The sequence below is a fragment of the Phytophthora cinnamomi genome (assembly GCF_018691715.1).
Source record: "Phytophthora cinnamomi strain GKB4 chromosome Unknown Contig112, whole genome shotgun sequence".
In the NCBI taxonomy this organism is placed as follows: Eukaryota; Oomycota; class Peronosporomycetes; order Peronosporales; family Peronosporaceae; genus Phytophthora; species Phytophthora cinnamomi.
This window is the reverse complement of record NW_027151045.1, coordinates 260,933-273,879: the sequence shown is the minus strand read 5'-3', so window position 1 is coordinate 273,879 and position 12,947 is coordinate 260,933. Positions and strand designations below refer to the sequence as shown.

The following is a 12,947-nucleotide window of genomic DNA, read 5'->3' as shown; positions in this document are numbered from 1 at the left end:
ATCGAGTAGCGAACCGAGTCGGAGAAGATGGCGTCGATAACCTTGGCTCCGCTTGCAAGTCTTGAGGCTTCCTTCTTGTTGGGCTTCCCATGCCCAGTGTTTCGAGTTTTCGCAGCGCAATCTCCTGCAGTGTTTCTCCTTTGCAGGGCGATACATGCTCAGCCGACACTACGGGTAGCCCTTCCGGAATCATTCCAGTGGTAGCAACATCAGGAATTGGCGGTGAAAACTGCAGCGATTGAACAGCTGAAGTCTCGTGGACAAGGGTGGAGAATAACGGCGTGATCGCTCCTCGAAGATCGTACACAAGTATCTCGCCTGTTGTGGTACCCATGGCAAGTGTCTTTCCGTCGGCGCACAGCGCTAATGACGACACGGGTTGTTCCAAATCTAAAGACCGCAACTCTCTGTTGACAAACAGGCACGAGTTAGCATGCCTTACGACGTGAGATGATCGAGAAAACTTCACCACGTGACCTACTTTCGCTGCAGTGTATCGTAGAAAATCACTCGACCGTCAAGGCCACCTGTCGCTAGCAGGACTTTGCTCACGGGCGAGAGGGTCAAGGCTGTGGACGGAGCCTCGTGCTGCCGTACAAACTCTGCAGTCAGTTGGCCGGTGCTCAAGTCCCACACACGGACTGAGCCGTCCGAGTAGGTGGATCCAAGTGCGTGGCGAGCATACGGATGTGGTGACGCCTGAATGGCCATCACTTTGTGGACCTGCTCAATGGGGGATGTCAATCTTAAGTGTGCTAGACATGCAACTGCCGGAGGATCAAACGTACCCCATGGGCCGGATCAACAGTTAGAAATCCCGCTGTCTCTGCTGTTTGGACGTCGCACACAGAAATCGCCCCACTGCAACATGTACACGATAAAGTTTAGGCGCAATTATGATGCATATCGCATTGCCACAGCCAACGTACCTAGCGCTGCCTCCGACGATGTATTCGTCCTTGTACCCGCTAAATGCTACAGATGTGACAGCACTCGCGCTGATATCGTACGTTTGCATGACTTCCTGCGTTTTCAGATCCCACAACTGAAGTCGACAACTCGGATTAGACTTTTTGCTCGTTGAGCTCATTAGATGATTCGACATGATAGCACTCACGCGAATAAACCCATCGTTGCCGCCGGATGCAAGGAACCTCGACCCACCACTGAACTGCACTGCATTCACGCGCTGCAATTCACGCATTAGAAAAGATCAACGGCATCGCATCAGCGCTTTGCAGCGGACGTACTCGGTTTGCGGGTGTGTCACCAGGGTAAAAGAACCTTGAGAGCAGCTCTCCGGAGGACGCCACGTCCAAGCAGATGCCACCCTCCGCACTGCTGCTTGCCAATATCCTTCCGTTGTGGTTGTACCGAACGCACGTCACGTCGGCGTTGAGCGAGCTCAGAGTGCGCTGGTGCGTGATGGCCTCCGAGGTGACCTCGAAGGTCTTGACCACGGGCCCAGCCGCGCAGCACAGGAACATCCTCTGCCCCGATCCCAACTACACCACGCCCAATTACAATAAGCTCGGTGTGCACTGCTGCAGGTGCAATGGCAGGCAGGGGAGCAGGTAGACAACGCTCGCGTCGTTTCGCGGCCAGATTGTACATGGCTACACTTCGACATGGCTACGCGTACTTAATGCGAACAAAAGACTCACCAAAGTCCCACTCGACACCAAGCAGGAAGATGGCGCTGCTGCAGACGCTCCGGAAGACGGCGAGCCACGGGCTGCGCGCGGCCCCTCGCAGCTCCGCGCTGTACTGTACGTGTCGCTGAGTGTCTTGAGCTGCGTATACCAGCTTCTCGCATCTCACCCCATGCTCTGGCCGCTGCAATCAGCCACGGAGCGCGTGTTCCCCAACTTCTCGGTGTACGGCAGCGACTCGGCCTTCCAGGTGGCCCCTAGCGCCCCGCAGTACACCAGCGCTGGCAGCTACATGAAGACCAAGCGCGTGGTGAGCCAACCGGCGGTTTATCGCGCTGCCAGGAGCTGAAATGTAGGAGTTGTAGCGCTAAAACTGAGCTCTTGGTGCTGTGGGTCAGGGCGCCATCATGCTCTCGTGGGCCAAGGCCACCAACTCGGGCTACAACTACCAGAACAAGACGGTGCGCTGCGGGCTCGTTGGGCAATTTGCAGTGTGCGCTGTAGGTGGCTGACTGGTTCTGTGGGTGCAGTTCTTCTCGCTGAGCCCGACGGAGGTGGGACTGGTGCTGGAGCTGCTGGACTCGCGCATCCCGGAGCTGTCGTTCACGCACTCACCCAACATGAACGCGTCGGAGGAGGACAAGAACTCCAAGTCGCTGCACATCACGCGCGCGTCGGGCTCGGACGGAAACCCCTTGGTGCTGATCAAGGTCAATCACGAGGGCGAGTCTGTCGCCACGCTCAACGTGGGAGAGGCCCGTGTCTTCCGGGTAAGAGGGCATTGCAGAGGTGTTGTGTTGTGTTGGGGAGTGACTGACGATATCTCTTTTTGTTTGTGCAGGAACTGTTGACTTACTCTCTTCCTCGTCTGTACGGCTTCCACTCGGTGCTGGAAGGACCTCTGTAAGATTTGAGAAGTAGCGTTATGTAGCATGCCTTGAGTGCTAATCGTTTCTTTTCTTTTGCTTGTTGCAAACGTTTAGGAATGTCGAAGGCGGAAATGGCGGTGGCTTCTCGCAGGGCGGCGGTAACTCGTACTCGTCGGGCTCGAACGGCGGATACCGCGGGGGCAACAACAAGCCTGCTGGTGACTGGCCCTTCTAAGCTGCGGTGACTACCTCAAGATTTTGGAGGAGCCCTGGTGATCAAGAAGTGTTTGGCAGGCATCGAATGCTGATAGTAGCTGCAATAGATGGACCAGAATGAAGTCTTTTGAAAAGTGCAAGTTGAGCATCGAAACTGTGGACGTGAAGACAGAGTTTTACATGCAAATGCATGACAATTGCATGATGCAATTACGTGCTCACACATGTTACATACTTGTAGCAGTTGGTTGCTGGTGCTTGGTTGGACATCAAGGATGAATAAGGTAGGAATATCTCCTTTCTGCAGATGCTATGAAAGCAATGCTCCTTCGGAACTCGAATTCTTTGCACGACGTCACAGCCGATAGCGCCTTTAATTTGGTCAGGTCGGAATGTGCTACTGTACAAGTCGTGTATCGGACCTTCACATTCTTTATTCATCTCTGATGAGTGTCGCTTTGACATTGGCGCTTCCTCGATGCCCTCCAGACAGCGTTTGCGGTAACTCTTCAGCCCGCTTTTGAGCCACTGGTCTATCGTCTCAACCTTCGCGTCCGCTCGCAGAGAAGCCTCCTGGGCCTGTTGCTGCATATTTTGACGGACATCGATCAACATAGCAGTTTGGTGAAGGCAGATCTTACGGAGCCGCTAGGGATGTCCACAACGACACACTTCTCCAACTCTCTGTGAGTAGCTTGGCTCGAGCCTTGTCTGCAAACTCAAATTTCCTCTGAAGCTCGAATATTTTGGTCTCTTGGTTCCTCTTCTTCGCGCAGCTGCAGGTTCTCCTGTCCAGGTTGTTGACCCTAGCTGCGAGCTCCTGATCCATTCGCTTAACCAGCGCCAGGTTCCTCAGGCCCTTCTTGAGTCGAGTGCTGTCCATCTTGAGCTTCAGATTTTCAGTTGCGACCTGGAGGTTGCGAGTCTCCAAGCGTTTGTTTTCCGCCAAGGCGCGCTGCAGGTTGTCCGGGACGTCATCTTCCAGAGCAGTCTTGACGAACGCCGACTCTTCCACGCCCAGAGGCGAACTAGTTTCCATCATCATGTATTCTTCCATGCTTAGTGTGAAGTGATCCCTCCGCCGCAAGAGTGTTGGTCCTTTAGTTGAAGTTAGCGACCACGCCCTAGAGTACCGGTGAAGTGCATCAGGATGTGAAAGCGTAGATCTCCATGCAAGAACCCGCAACGGCACGGCATAATAGGCAAACAAAACAGTCAATTGGAAGAGTTGCAGAAACCGAGCTCCTTGTGTTCTCTAGACCGCGAACTCACAAAGTGGGGTCACCGGGAGAGCTGCGCCGCGGGAAGCGCGCTGAGCTGTTTGGCTGAGCCATCCCGGACGATCAGCACGAGTGATCCCCTCGGCGTTTCCTATCTCGCCCCTGCCTGCCTGCCCGCCGCCTCGTGCTATTCAGTTGGCTGGCAGGCAGGTTGGCTACTACTCCGCCTCGAGCTGCGCTGTGCTGTGCTGCGACTCTCTATCTAGAAGGAAAGCTGCGCGCCGTAGCCAAACTTGAAGTCGTCCTTGAGAGGGAAGCCCTCGGCCGAGAGCGTGAGCACGAAGTTGGGCAGCACACGCGCCTCGATGCTCGTCGCGACGCGGAACGTCGAGTCCACGCTGGACACGAACCGTGTCTGGCCCAGGTCCATCTCCACTCCGCAGGTGGTCTGCGCCTCGCCCGAGGCGTGGTTGTACACGAGCTCGGAGCCGTAGCGGATCCGGTGGCCCACCTTGCGCAGGTACGCGAGCTGCAGCGTGCCCATGGCGCCGTAGGTGGCCATGCCCACCCAGTCGCGCTCGCTCCACTTGCCGGCGTAGGCCGAGATGACCTTGCGGTGCTTGCCGTGGTAGTAGGCCTCGCCGCCCAGCGCGAGGTTCTGCGTGACGCTCTGCAGGTAGCTGACGCCGAGCAGCGGGCCGTTGGAGATCTTCATGTTCCACGTGAAGTCCTCGCCGGCGTAGTCGAAGTCGGCGAGCGCCTGGGAGCCGTGCTCCTCGTTCTTGAGCTGCGACTTGACGCGCATCTTCCAGCTGCTCGAGAGCCGCTGGTTCCACCGCGCGTCCAGGTAGCCGTCGGGCGTGATCTTGCTCATGAGGAAGGTGGACGGGTCCATCGGGTCGCCCATCACGACGTTGGCGCCGAACTGGTAGAGTCCGCCCGGGATCATGGGCGTGCCCAGCAGGAACGAGTGCGACGTGGAGCAGCGCGCGCCCAGGATGCGCGTGAAGTCGAAGCGGAAGCCGTCGAAGGCGTCCGGGCTCACGGGGCCCTTGAGCTCGTTGGGCGCGTTCTCGTATAGGCCCGGGTTGGGCAGCTTGGCGCGCTCCTTCTCGATCTCCTCCACCTGCTGCATGAACACGGGCAGCTCTCCCTCGGGGGCCGCGCTGGTGGCCAGCACGGGGTACCGCTTGCTGGCCGGGCGCTCGGTCTTGCTCGGTGCACTGCCCATGGCGACGGACGGAGGGCGGACGAGAGGGGACAGGCAAGCGCGCTACCGGGTGGAATGCGCTGGAAGCTCCTGCTGGTGACTGGAGATCGAGCGGCTCAAAGGAGCGCTCGCCAGGAGAATACGCGCGCCTTTTGCGCCAATCCCCAGGCGGCATTTCCGTAGTTTCAGCCACTGAGGAGACGCTTGATCGTACTTAGCGAAGGTGATTTGGACACACCAGCTCCGATCACGTATGCACTCCTGGACGGTGCAGGTATCCGCACGATGGCGAGCTTGGGGCTGGGCGACGACGCCGCGCTGTACACGCTGGCGTTCTTCTCGGCCGCCTGGGCGCGGCCTGTGGACGCGTTGGCACTGCCGAGGCTGCGCGCGCTGCTGGAAGGCGTCAACGCGCTCAACCCGCAGCACCAGTTGATCGGGCTGCTGGAAGTTCGTCGCCACGAGGACGGAGACGACGGAGACAGCAGCGGAGACGCCACAGTGCAGCGACTCGAGCCTTCGTACGAGCGCAGCAGTGCAATGCAATTCAGTTCCTGCTGCTGAGTTGCAGTTACTAATTGTTGTCGCTGTTGGTGCTGCGGCTTCAGAACCTTCCGGTCGCTGTGCCGCCACTTCCAAGTGACGGACCTGCCGGCGTGTGTGTTGCTGGACGCGCAGGGCCAAGCGCTGACGCAGGGCTCGCTCAACGCTCTGGAGGTGATAGTTGCTGTGTATGGCAGTAAGGGTACGATGACTCCTGACGGAGCGGGTTTTGGTGAGCAGACCGAACTCCGCCAGCTCCACGAAGAGGACGCAGCTCCGGCGCCGCCAAGTGGCTCCGACTCGCCATGTAAGGGGCGGTTGATGGCGTGACTCGATTAAGTTAGTGGTCTTTTGCCTGACCTTTGGTTGGTTGGTGTCGGTAGGGAAAGTGTTGGGTGAACTGCTGAAAGAGAATGGAGCACCAGGGGCGGCCTGGACGGCACTTCGGCCGTTGTGGCAAGTCGATGTTTCCTCTGCAGGCGCAGATATCCCTACATCCATGGCAGTGGACGACCCGGCTGTGGTGGAGATGCGCGAGGAGGCTTTGGAGCTCTTCGAAACGGGGCAGTTCCTCCCGGCTGCGTCGGGCATTGTGAACGTCTTGCTACGCTGTCCCTCGTGCACCAAATCCAGTTTCAATCTCGCTGTTATCCTGCAGACTATCGGTACGCGAAACTCCGACCTCTTACGGGGGGCAGCAAGAATAATGTGGTTGAGCTCGTGTGTGTTTTCTGGTTGTGCAGGTGAAACGTACTTTGCCGTGTCATGCATGCTGCGTGCTGTGGCTCTTGATGATAGCGACTCGGTTGCCCACACGGTGCTCCGGTGCGTATAGCTCTGTTTTCGCGGCGACTGAAGCACGTTAGTGCTACTACGAGTAGGTTGCCTGTCTAACTTGTTTTCACCGTTGCATCATTGCAGATCCGTGTACTATCTGGAGGAACCTGATCTCGTGGTAGCTGGGTATCACTCAATTCTTGCTGAGAACTGTGATAGCCACGTTCGAGCGGTACACTCACTTGCGACGCTCGAGGGGGCTACTACAACCAAAACGGCCGCTCCTGCTTATGTTGCTGAAGTGTTTGACGAGCTCGCTGATACCTTTGAGGAGAAGCTCGTGGCACATTTAGAATATCGTGTGCCGTGGCAGCTCGTCGAAGCTCTGCAGAAGTTTTCGCCTCCCGGGTTTATTCCAAAGGGCTCTCCCAAGGAACCAGAGTGGGTCGTGGCGGACGTTGGTTGCGGCACCGGCCTTTGTGGCCGCCTCCTTCGTCCCCATGTAAAGCACATTACCGGGGTGAGAAGGATTTTTCGTTTCAATGTTTGTAGGGATTCTGAACAATTGACGCCTTCGTACTGTATTGTCTTCAGATCGACATTTCGCCTCTGATGATTGAGAAGACACGGGCTGAGGGCAGTTACGACGAGCTTCAGAGTACGTGTTGCGATAAGCTTAGTTGTTCGTGAGACTCTCATGCATTGCAGGGACCGTCCGCTGATGCCATGTTGTTTTTACTGTTTTTTACTGTTTACAGCGGCGGACATTGTGCCGTTCCTGGAGGCATGCGCTGATGAATCGGTGGACCTGATCATTTCTGCCGATGTGTGGATCTACGTTGGTGCATTAGAGCAAGTGTTTGAGTTGAGCGCCCTCAAGCTCCGTGCTTCCACCGGATGGATGGCCTTCTCAATTGAGCTACTGTCTAAGGGCATCGCTGAAAACCTTGAGGAGGGTATCAACGGAACGGCAGTGGGCTACCGTCTAGCCCCGTCCGGGCGGTTCCAGCACTCACACGAGTACATAACATCTCTGGCCACTTGCACAGGTTTCAGCATCGCTGTCCAGCAAGACATTAGCGTTCGCAAGGAAAGTGGCGAGCCAATTCCTGGCCGCATTTACCTCCTCCAGCGGGCATCAGGTTAATCAAAACTAAGATTTTTCAAACAGAAAACTGTCGTCGGTTCCGGTGTTTGCAACGCCCCACCACAAAGGCGATAGATAATTATTAGTCGATGCGTCATTCAACCTGCCCTCGTACTAGCGCTACTTACGTTATAATACGTACAATCAAGCATCATGCTGGATTTGTTCATGACCGTACTCCACCAGCTTGAGCCATTGCGTGGGCAGAGCTTGCAGATGCTGAAGCACTGAGCACAACGCCGTGGGCCTTGTCGGGCTGCATGCCCATGAGCTTGAGCAGCGTCTCGCGGTAGTTCCACGAAAGCACCATCTGCCGGATCCTGTCGCCCTTGAACGTGAAGAAGGACTTGCCACTGATGCACACCTTCTTGTGACGCGGCTGGATGCCGAAGATAGGGAAGATCTGAGTGCCGCTGAAGGTCCACGTGGCCTTCATCTTCTCGGTGCTGCCTTCCTCTCGCTGGATGATGTACTCCTCCATGATTCCGTCCGGGAAAGCGTCCAGCAGCATGTTCCAGTGGGACATCACAGCCTCCACGCCGTGCAGACCTTCGGAGTAGTCGGGGCTGATGAGCGTCACGTCCTCATCGTACACGTTGTCCGCGATTTCCTCCAGGTCCTCGACGCCCCCTGTGTTCCAGGCCTCCAAGATCCCGTGCAGGATGTCGTATCTCCGCCGGTAGATCTTCTCCACCTGCTCATTGGCCTCCACCTCTCTCTTCACGGCTGCGATCTGTGCGGCGCTGTGCTGCTCCTGTCTCTTGGCCTTCTTCACTAAGTGGGCATTTCCCCTTGCGAGTCTGTCCACTTCTCCCCGTAGGCGGTGTAGCTCCGCCGTCTTCCGCTTGCGATGGCGGTGGGCTGTGGGCGTCGACACCGGCAGCATCTGCTGTTGCTGCGGCATCGGCATCGACTGCAGCTCCAGTTTGCACTCCACGAGCGTCTGCAGCTCTCCGGCGACGCCCGCGCCGACGTGCGGGTCGAAACCCGCGGCCTGCAGCATGTGCAGGTCTTGCTCCGCCTCGTAGAGGAAGTCGTGGTCAGCCGTGAAGATGGGCGAGTCGGGCGTGGCGTTGGGGCTCGCGAAGGGTTCGAGGAAGTCATCGGCCGAGGCCAGCAGGAACTGGTCCAGGTCCACGTCCATGGCGGCGTCAACGCCCGCGAGGCCCGCGGAGGCGCCGAAGCTGTCGAGTGTCTCCTCCCACTCGCGCCACTCGCAGCTCGGGCTGCGGCGCAAGGCGGAGGACGGCAGGAACGTGGCGGCCGAGGCGCCCGACACCACGTTGGTGCCGGCGGAGGACGAGGCGGCGGCGGCGGGGACCACGTCCAGTGGGTGCAGCGGCGACGACGCGCGCATGAAGGCAGGAGGAGGCTGTGTCGGGGCTGGAAGCGGACGGGCGAGAGCGAGGTGCTTCCTCCGCGGCGGCCAAGTTCAGGAATGAGACCTGCTTGTCCTGCTCGTGTGCGGCAGCGAGCCAAGCGGCCTGGCTGTGCACGGGCCCACTTCAACGTCTACCGCTGACCGGGGCGTGTCAGCTACGCTGCATACTTGCAACAATCTCGTTTGGAGCAAATTGGAGATTATATGCGTTCTCAAGGCGCTGGAACGGTTGTTTGAAAGGCGGATGGGATCGGATCCGCATGCGTTGTTCGTGGTGAAGTGTTGCATGTTGATGTTGTGAACGGTAGTTTGGAGACTGCCCCGGCGCTGCACCATGCCGGCGGTTTACGTAGGCGTAGCGTCGCGATGGCCTCGAGGCGCCTTGGCTCGCGTTGCCCAGCGGCGGTGGCGGGCCTCGGTCTCCGCTGCCGGGCAGAACCGGCTTGGCGCGAATGCGCGGCGGTGCTTGGCGGCGCTCGAGCTGCAGGGCCAGCGAACGCCATTTAACGGGGCAACTTCAACGTCCTCAAAGACACGTTTAACACAGACCGCTGAAACGCGGCCCAGCGCTGCTTGGGCTCAGTTTCATCCGGCGTCGCCGCGGCTTCGGCGCTTGACGGGCGCGCGTCATGATGGCTACATGCGCTTCAAGCAGGGCGGGGCCGAGGACGAATTGTTGCTGTGTGTATCGAAAGCGGTGTTGTTGTTGCTGTTGTTGCAGCAACTTGCTGCTGACGTTGAAGCGCCCAGCGGCTCGGAGTAAGCATGACGCCGCGTGGGATCGCGCGGTCTGATCGACCAACCTCAACGTGCCCGTCCTCGTTTCGACGGTGTCGCCAATCGCCATGGCCAGAGTCTAGCCTAGCCCCCCCCCTCCAACATTGCCCTGCAAGCTGCAACCATGCCCTCCGCGTTTCGGATCACCAAGCTTCCGACCAAGCTTTCGCTCGAGCGTTTCGCTTCAGCTTTTGCGTCAGCGGACGCTTACTTGCCGAGCCGTTTCGCGCGAACCTCTGCTTGTAGGGGAGCGACCAATTTCACCCGCTTTCGCTTCGCTCCTTGCTCAAGGCTTGCACATTAAAAGTAGGAGTGCGATGGGCTGGTCGCTGACAGAGGCTTCGGTCCAGAGCTTGCGCGTCGACAACTCGTTTGGGCCTACAGTGTTGGCAACACCGCGGCCGACTGAGGTTTGTGGCGCGCGGATCCTGTGACAGCTCGCGGACGATTCAAAAGCGCCGTTGCGGTGGTTGGAGTGCACCCAAGCAGCGACCTGCAACCCACGCAGAAGAGTGCTGCCTGGCAGATGCACGTGTAATGCGCTTGCACTGCTCACTCATTCGTTGCGTGCACTCGCATCGCGTCGCTTCCTGCACAGTCGCTGGACAGTGTCACTATCCACCCAGGCGGTGTCGTTATCCGTTGCTTTTCCGCCAATAGCGCGGCGCCAAACTTGGCCAGTTCCTTCACAAACGGCGCAGGTCACACGTGGCGATCGCCGCTTCCTACGCCGCGCCTCGACGTCCCCGTGCTCAGTTCGAGGGGCGCGGATGGTTCGTCTTCTCCGCTTCTCGGTTGTTCTGCTCTCTGCAGTCGCGATCGCGACCTCCGCAGCCTCCGTCGCCTCCCCAGAAGCCAAGAAACAGCAGGAACAGGGCGTCACACTGGACGCCGCGACGAATCCCGCCCCAGCTCCGTCCACAGGCCGCGCCAACGCGCAAAAAGTGGCGTCCTGGGAGGTCCACGCGGACGGATCCGCGTCCACCAAGCGGCAGGCTCAAAGCCCCCCTACAGGCGGCAGGACGGAGCTCCGGAGGGACGAGAACGGACACTGGAGAATCGTCCACCACGAGGGCGACAAGGCGTCCACCAGCAGCCACGCGTCCTCCTCCTTGAAGGAGAAGAAACAGCAGCATGAACAGGCAGACGACGTCCACAATGTGGAGGAAGACGGCGCCTACGAGGCCTGGGACTCGGACGCCTCGCCCCTGCCGATGCTGGAGGCCTCCGAGGCGTTCCTGGCGCTAGAAGACCGCATCGCAGAGGAGGGACACACCCCCAAGCTGGTGGACGAGTTGGTGAGGATCGCGGGCACTCAGTCGGACGCCGGTCGAGACCCGGAGACGGCAGACGACTGGGCCTTCGCAGTCACCAAGCTGTCGTACATGCAGCTCTTCGAGCCCAACGCCGAGTCGGCGGACGAACAGCCTTTCGTTGATGCAATCCACAACCTCAACGTCGCAGCGGATGCAGGCGTGCAGTCAGCACTGGGCGCGCTAGCAATGATGGATTTGATCGGAGTGCCGGACCCGGAGGAGTTGGAGGACCCGACTGTAGATCCGCTGACGCAGCTAGAGAGGCAAGCCAGGGGGGACCGTGCGCTGAAGACTTTAGCTGATGACCATGATTTTATGTCTTTGCTCGCAGTAGCATACGGAACTCTGTCCGGCAGGCTTCGTGTGGCGACGAAACTCGCGAAGACGGAGGCTACTGCTGACGCTGATGCAGCTTGCGAAGCGGCACTGCCGTTGTTTCACAAGTGCGCAGAGGAAAACGTGCACATTATTGTCGATGAAGGTGGAGAACGACCGGTCGATGTAGTTCGTCTTTCAGACGAGCTGCTGTTGCCCAGCGGCTTCTTCGACGACTATGGTTTTGGTGGAGCTGACCCCCTACTTGACGAAAACGCAGCGTTACACGAGCTTGAATACTACCGAGCTATTGCGAACAATCCTATGGACGAGCAGTACCCGCGGGCCATGCATCGACTTGGAGAAATCTACTTCTTCGGCAATCCAGCAGCTCATGTGGCGCCAAACCATGCGCTTGCAGCTCAGTACTTCCGCCAAGCAGCGGAAGCCGGTGACGCGCTGGCACAAGCCAACTACGGCATGCTTCTCGCGAATGGAATGGGTGTAGATCGAGATATCCCGCAAGCGCTTCTGTATTTCAACCGTGCGGCTCGGCAGAATGAGGCGTTCGCCTTCCATGGCCTCGGTGTGATGTACTTTACGGGTAATGGCGTGCCTCAGAACGTGACACTTGCTCTGGAATATTTTGAGAAGGCGATCGCACGGGGATACGCTGAATCGCACTCGTTCTTGGGCTCAGCGTATCTGCATGGTGATGGTGGCGTTCCGATCGATAATGAGCTGGCGTTCTCACACTTCCAGGCAGCAGTGGATGGAACGGATGGCCAGTCGAGCCAAGCGCTGTTCAACTTGGGTGTCATGCATTTCCAGGGCATTGGCACGCCACGCTCGTGCAGCACCGCGTTACCGTTATTCCGCACGGTAGCTTTACATCCAGACCTTTTGTCCGGTCTGCCATTTTCGCTGGTTAAGGCGTACGAGTGCTACAAGAAGGGCGATTACCTTCGTGCCTACTTTCACTACCGGCTAGTAGCAGAGTTTGGGGATGAAGATGCGCAATGCAATGCTGCCTTTTTGTTAGAGCACCACGGCGAAAATATCCTCAAGTGGCGCTGGCTTGGGCTTGCAAAGTTAGCTGGAGACTCCAGGAATCCGCCTCTGCGTGAAGCTTTCGAATTGTACTCCCAGGCGGCGGCGTTGAACGACTCCGAGGCTGTTCGAAAGACTGGCATGTGTTTCCACGAGCCTTGGGGTGGGGTGTGTCAGAGCAACCACACTCGCGCACTCGAGCGCTATCAACTCGCTGCTAAACTAGGCGATGCTCAAGCTGGCTACAATTGTGGTTTGATGCTGCTGACGGGCGATGGTGTCCCTCGTGACCTATCAGCAGCTCGAGACTTTTACGCAGAGTGCAGTGATGCTGTTTTCCCAGCGAACGTGCCTTGTGCACTTGCTCTTGTGGGTCTAGACATCCTGCAAGCTGTGGAAACGGTCATGCAGCGGATCTGGGCACCCTCAGACTAGGCTTTGATAGAGCAACGATAAGTTATTGGCAGGCTTTTC

General features: G+C 58.2%; 7 protein-coding genes across 7 annotated transcripts; 3 read left to right on the top strand and 4 right to left on the bottom strand.

The window, feature by feature from the left end:
* Window positions 1–477: 477 nt before the first annotated feature.
* IUM83_16028 (Nuclear protein COP1) lies at window positions 478–1,487 on the bottom strand (the record flags this gene model as incomplete). Its single annotated transcript, XM_067940882.1, has 5 exons — window positions 478–723; window positions 789–861; window positions 930–1,045; window positions 1,118–1,189; window positions 1,251–1,487. 5 exons carry the CDS (start codon window positions 1,485–1,487, stop codon window positions 478–480), a joined length of 744 nt encoding a protein of 247 aa, XP_067781910.1.
* Window positions 1,488–1,693: 206 nt separating this feature from the next.
* Window positions 1,694–2,756, top strand: IUM83_16027 (whirly; the record flags this gene model as incomplete). Its single annotated transcript, XM_067940881.1, has 6 exons — window positions 1,694–1,769; window positions 1,847–1,962; window positions 2,051–2,113; window positions 2,183–2,422; window positions 2,494–2,555; window positions 2,636–2,756. The coding sequence occupies 6 exons, from the start codon at window positions 1,694–1,696 to the stop codon at window positions 2,754–2,756; spliced, it is 678 nt and encodes a 225-aa protein (XP_067781911.1).
* A 618-nt stretch (window positions 2,757–3,374) lies between these two features.
* Window positions 3,375–3,794, bottom strand: IUM83_16026 (uncharacterized protein; the record flags this gene model as incomplete). The annotated part of the gene is made up of 1 exon (XM_067940880.1): window positions 3,375–3,794. The coding sequence occupies one exon, from the start codon at window positions 3,792–3,794 to the stop codon at window positions 3,375–3,377; it is 420 nt and encodes a 139-aa protein (XP_067781912.1).
* Window positions 3,795–4,219: 425 nt separating this feature from the next.
* On the bottom strand, window positions 4,220–5,188 carry IUM83_16025 (Mitochondrial Protein Translocase (MPT) Family; the record flags this gene model as incomplete). The annotated part of the gene is made up of 1 exon (XM_067940879.1): window positions 4,220–5,188. The coding sequence occupies one exon, from the start codon at window positions 5,186–5,188 to the stop codon at window positions 4,220–4,222; it is 969 nt and encodes a 322-aa protein (XP_067781913.1).
* A 264-nt stretch (window positions 5,189–5,452) lies between these two features.
* On the top strand, window positions 5,453–7,634 carry IUM83_16024 (cellulose synthase subunit; the record flags this gene model as incomplete). Its single annotated transcript, XM_067940878.1, has 8 exons — window positions 5,453–5,688; window positions 5,776–5,884; window positions 5,951–6,017; window positions 6,094–6,375; window positions 6,454–6,535; window positions 6,632–7,007; window positions 7,082–7,145; window positions 7,246–7,634. 8 exons carry the CDS (start codon window positions 5,453–5,455, stop codon window positions 7,632–7,634), a joined length of 1,605 nt encoding a protein of 534 aa, XP_067781914.1.
* A 166-nt stretch (window positions 7,635–7,800) lies between these two features.
* IUM83_16023 (ester cyclase) lies at window positions 7,801–8,991 on the bottom strand (the record flags this gene model as incomplete). The annotated part of the gene is made up of 1 exon (XM_067940877.1): window positions 7,801–8,991. One exon carries the CDS (start codon window positions 8,989–8,991, stop codon window positions 7,801–7,803), a length of 1,191 nt encoding a protein of 396 aa, XP_067781915.1.
* A 1,571-nt stretch (window positions 8,992–10,562) lies between these two features.
* On the top strand, window positions 10,563–12,908 carry IUM83_16022 (sel-1 1 protein; the record flags this gene model as incomplete). Its single annotated transcript, XM_067940876.1, has 1 exon — window positions 10,563–12,908. The coding sequence occupies one exon, from the start codon at window positions 10,563–10,565 to the stop codon at window positions 12,906–12,908; it is 2,346 nt and encodes a 781-aa protein (XP_067781916.1).
* Between the last annotated feature and the right edge of the window lie 39 nt (window positions 12,909–12,947).